Source organism: Apaloderma vittatum, unplaced genomic scaffold (assembly GCF_000703405.1).
Source record: "Apaloderma vittatum isolate BGI_N311 unplaced genomic scaffold, ASM70340v1 scaffold40578, whole genome shotgun sequence".
In the NCBI taxonomy this organism is placed as follows: domain Eukaryota; kingdom Metazoa; phylum Chordata; class Aves; order Trogoniformes; family Trogonidae; genus Apaloderma; species Apaloderma vittatum.
The window spans coordinates 11909-17211 of record NW_009733133.1 but is presented as its reverse complement, the minus strand read 5'-3'; the positions used below and the strand labels follow the sequence as shown (position 1 = coordinate 17211).

At 40.4% G+C, this 5303-nt stretch overlaps 1 protein-coding gene across 1 annotated transcript; it reads right to left on the bottom strand.

Annotated features, from left to right (window-relative positions):
- Window positions 1–2013: 2013 nt before the first annotated feature.
- LOC104278705 (mitogen-activated protein kinase 14A-like) lies at window positions 2014–4724 on the bottom strand (the record flags this gene model as incomplete). Its single annotated transcript, XM_009875752.1, has 3 exons — window positions 2014–2125; window positions 3576–3634; window positions 4595–4724. Coding segments are annotated over 3 exons (301 nt in total), but the record flags the coding sequence as incomplete, so codon positions are not given.
- Window positions 4725–5303: the final 579 nt, after the last annotated feature.

Sequence of the window (5303 nt, the reverse complement as noted above, 5' to 3'; positions counted from 1 at the left end):
TTGACCACAACTCTTTGACTTCTTCCCTTCAGCCAGTTAGTGACTTACCTCACTACTTGGTCATCCAGACCACACTTCCTCAGTTTACCTATGAGGATGCTGTGGGAGACGGTGTCAAATGCCTTGCTGACATCCAGATAGACCACATCCACTGCATGGTCACCATCCATCCACCTGGTTATGTCCTCATAAAAGGCTATCAGGTTGGTCAAACATGACTTCCCCCTAGCAAAGCCATGCTGACTGCTCCTAATAACCTTCTTATCCTTGATATGCCTAGAGACAGTGCCAAGGATAAGATGTTCCATCACCATTCCTGGAGTCCTTCAAGGTCAGGCACGATGGAGCAACCCTATCTAGTTGAAGATGTCCCTGCTCGCTGCAGAGGGGTTGGACTAGAAGATCTTTAAAGGTCCCTTCTAGCCCAACACATTCTATGATTCTACGATCAGAAGGGCAGCTCCTCACAGCAGCTGCCAGGAAACCAAACTGCCGCTTGCAGCAGAAGGAGCTGTGTCCCTGCTCTGCTCAGACAACTGCAACGGCTCCTCCTCCAGCAGCCAGCTCAGGAGTCTGCCCAACCCTGCAGCTCGCAGGGTCTACAAAGCTCAGGAAGCTTCTGGAGGGGGCCAAGCCTGAGCTCCACGCTGCTGAGCACACCCACCAGCGAGCCCGGAGCTCACTTGGGCAGGCAAACACACGTTGTAATAACTCCAGCATAGACATAAGAGAGGAGTTACGGATGATCAAATGTTCTTTGACTAATGAGATGTTAGAATTTCAATTCCAGAAGACACAAGCCCACATCAACCCCTCTCCTTCCAAACAGAGCCAGAAACACACCTGAGTGCATTTCATAAAGTAATATTCACTTTGGAGCACAATTCTTACTATTATTTAGCTCTGACAGAACATAGCCTGATATTCAAAACCACAAGCTGCATAATTAACTCCAGAATCAATCTTCCTAATTAAGCTATTAACTTAAACAAATGAGACAAAGCAATTAAGGACTCAGTTCTGCAATTTTTATTCACTAAAATCTGCACTTAAATTGACAGAACCTGCATGCATGAATAAGAATTACTGTTCCAGGCATAAGGTGACTTGCTGAAAATCATGTAATAAGTATATTTCAGAGCCAGTATTTACCAGGGCTTGCTTTGAAACATAAAGTTATCTTCCATGTCCAAAGTATCAACTACTGTTAAGTTAGCGACTAAAGCAGCTGACCCTTTTCCTTCGGTTGTACCTGGGAAAATCAACACTGCTCTGATAAAATGCTTATCACCTAGTAATGGGAAGCATTTATATGTTCAATGTCATCAAAACGATATATATCTTACTTCTTTTGGAAGAAAATCTTGCTACAGTTTCATTGCCAATTGTCTGTGTTATCTAACAGTTATTTAACTGATACGATTAAAAGAAGCAACATTTTTACAGATAGAGTAAGTAGGTGCTTGTGTGCAACATCGTACATTGATAGGATAAACTTCTGCCTCCGGACGTTTCTCAAAGAGCCAACTAACCTAGTTATCTTTTCACCCATGTGATGTTCTCTCTAAAAATAAGGGCTGCAGTTTTTATAAACTGGCTCATGTTTTTCAAAACACAAATGTGAGTTATTTGCTACATTCCTCTTTATCAATTTCACATTCTTCAGAAGTCTTTTCACTGCCTTCTCCTGACAGGTGAAACATCTAAAACACACGCAGTGCTACAGAACACATTCACTTGAGACCTTATATAGCAAGTCATTCTCCTTCAATAATGAATAGACACTGATCCAAAGTTAATGTTCAAGGGGACTATTCACATGTGTTGTGCATGTAAGCACTGGCAGGCTTGGGGCTTTATTTCTGCCTAGAAAAATGACTTGATCATTTCTGATTGCTGCTAACTACACACTCCTAAGACATAAAAAAACGTGTTTAAGTACTGTCACTGCAATGAACTAGTTGTTACTACATTTTCGTTGCTGACTCTAAACCTCCTACATTGAGCCTGTACCTTAAGACCTCGAAGTAACTGATAGATGAGAAACTGTATATGGTCATCCGTTAACTTCTGGCATTTCACGATGTTATTGAGGTCAGCACCCATTAAATTTGTCACGAGATACCTGTGAAAATAAAAGAGAGAAGAAACAAAGAAACACATCTCATTTAAGAACGGGAGAATGTAAACGCAACATATCTAAAGAGTAACTACACACTCTTACTTATGTTCCTTTTCCATTTTCTACTCACACACAGTTTTATGTCCTTTAAATCAGCTGTGAGCTTTAATAATGGAATCACAGCTATGAGACTTCGTATCATAAAAAAGAAAAATCCTTGTGGTACATTAAAAGCTTTTATGTCTGTTTTCTCCATGGCACACTACAGCACTTTAGTGAGGAGAGAACACGTCACATTTTGAGATGAATAGGAAGCCTCACCCAACCGCAAAGTGGAAGCCTGAGGCACCGAAACTACAGCACCTGCAAGGCCCTGGAATATCTGATGATGGAGATTAACAATAGATTGGTTGAAATAAGAGTGTTTTGTGTAACTTCTCTCCCCATCCCCACTTTAAGTTTTATTTTATTGACAAATTTTGCAGAAATGTTGATTCCTTTCCAAAAACAGTGCTGGGAAAATGTGTGTATCTATCATCCCCAGTTCTCATTTGTGTAATTTTGCCTCAGAGTCAGAGAGGTTTGGCCGTTAATTTCCACAGAGACAAAAATATATTAGTATTTCTTCTGTTAAATTGTTTACCTAAGTGCTTATATATGATATAAACCATGAGGAACTCCACATAAATTGTACATTTGAGCAGCACCAAAATACATCTGGTCCTACGTTAGTCAGGAATTTAACTTAAGTTTACCTTGTCTCAGTTAACCAACAGAATACTTCCCTGCATTCCCAAACTATCCCATCTAACTGTGAAAAAATAATCTACAGCTAACATACAGCTAACAATTGAACTGAAAAAGCTTTAAGTTTATCGGCAATTATGCAGCATCAAACCATTCACCATATACCTACAGGTCCTATTAATTATTATTCAAAAAAGTAAAAAAAATGAGGCCCATTCTGCTGCCACCTCTTTTGTTGATAAGTTGCAAAAAGATTTATTGAGGTTCTTCACACAAAGTCAACTGTGAGTGCAGGTCCATTAGAAAAGTACATGTTTCCTTTTCAAAATCAGAATTGTACTTACTTAGTAACTAATCAGAATCACAGAATGTTTGGGGTTGGAAGGGACCTTGAAAGATCACCAGTCGCCCTGCCAGAGCAGGATAACCTACACTAGGTCACACAGGAACGTGTCCAGGTGGGTTTTGAATGTCTCCAGAGGAGGAGACTCCACAACCTCCCTGGGCAGCCTGTGCCAGTGCTCTGTCACCCTCACCGTGAAAAGGTTTTCCTTATGTTTACGTGGAACCTCCTGTGCTCCAGCTTGCACCCATTGCCCCTTGTCCCATCACTGGACATCACGGAGAAGAGCATGGCTCTGCCCTCCTGACACTCACCCTTTACATATTTATAAACATTATAAACTGGTGTTAAAATTTTACTTACACTTCATTAAAATTTTCTATGGAGGTTGCAGGTGTAAAAACATCTAGCAATCCTATAACCTGAAAGACGAGAGAATTGACATTTTATTTTTAGAAACTTGTGAAGCAACATGTAATTATTATTGACAGTGCTTAGCATTTTGGAGATGAAACTTAAAAACATATGGCACACGCTCATCCTGAAAACTTAGTACAACCAGCACAAAAGGTGGTCTACACGCGTATAGCCTCAGCTATCTCCATAACCAGCAGAAAATGGTATTAGTTACAGAAAGTAATTACAACAAGATTTTAGACAACCAGAAATAAAGGCAGGAAAAATAACATCTTGTTATTTTGTATAAGCTGACACATAGCTTATACACTTGTCACACTCAAGATTACGCACAATTTCAGGGTTATCTTGTTCCGCTGTTAACTTTTTTAGCATCCTTCCTCCAGGACACTTTTCAATCCACTATATTTTAGTCAAGCTTCAATTCATCAAGTCACTTTTAAGCAGGCAGATACTCCCACTGAAAGTCAACCGTTTGCCACATAAACTTAGAATAGTATTCAATTATTTATGGCCTGAAGTTCTACTCTCTTTCATTTAGCTATTACACTGTGGTTAATTTCGATGTGAGTTACCTGCCTTTGATTTCTTAACAGAATCCAAATTCAGCACAAGCAGGTCTGAGGTATTTCTTTTTTTCCTGGACTGATGTCTCAAGAGCATCCAATGGTATAGAGCAGAACACTCTTCTTACTTTAGTTAAAGAAGAGTAGGACCACTTATTTCGGTTTTCAGCAGCTGCATCCTCACAACGAAATATTTTCTTCAGTAAAAAGGCAGCCTTTTATTAAAAGCCTCTAAAGTCCAGTGACTTCGCTACACATACAATGGCTAGGTCCAGGTATCTTGGGTAGCTATAAAGTTGCATACACTTTTCGAAAAAGATAATATCTATCTGAAATTAAGCTTATATTGCAAATTTGCGTCATAAAAATATGAAGGGAAAGAACTCATTCTCCACTTACGTTCTCATGCTTCATGTGCTTAAGCAACCTAAGCTCTCGGTAGGTTCTCCTCGCATGGATGAGTGACTGAAAAGGTCTTGAAAGCTTTTTTACTGCCACCTTCTGTCTTGTTTTGGTATCATAAGCTGAACTAGAAGAGGGAAAGAAAAAAGTCCACGTTGATGGAATGCTCTACTTCAAAGCTCGCAGAGAAACTTGTATTCTCTTGGGGGCTCGTATTCCTTCCTTTGCCCTCTTTCTCCTTCCACGCAGGGACTGCAAATGGGGCAGTCAGTCAGCAGTAACTCTGAGTATTCAAAGACAGTTCCCTTGTTTTCCATCTAACAAAATATTAACACTTATGAAATGCTTGGGACTCATCCACAGGTAACCCTTCCCCAGACGGTGGGAAAAAGTAACCAGAGAATTAGCTCCACTTGTGCGGCTCCAGCCTCCACCACCAAGACAGGGCTCGCAGGGAATATGGAGATTCAGACTCTGGGTCTTACTGAAGAAACAGGAGTCTTTACTAATTAAAGGAACCCTGCTGTCATGTCTAGCAATATTAATTGCCTGTGTGACCATTAGTTTGCTAGACAATAATGTTGCAAAATAGGTATCAAATTAGGATGCTGACACCGCCAGGGTCACACCGTTTCCTTGAGAAACACTGATAACAAGTGAACAAAGGGTACATGTCTTACACTCCAGCCCTGCTGACACACAGCGT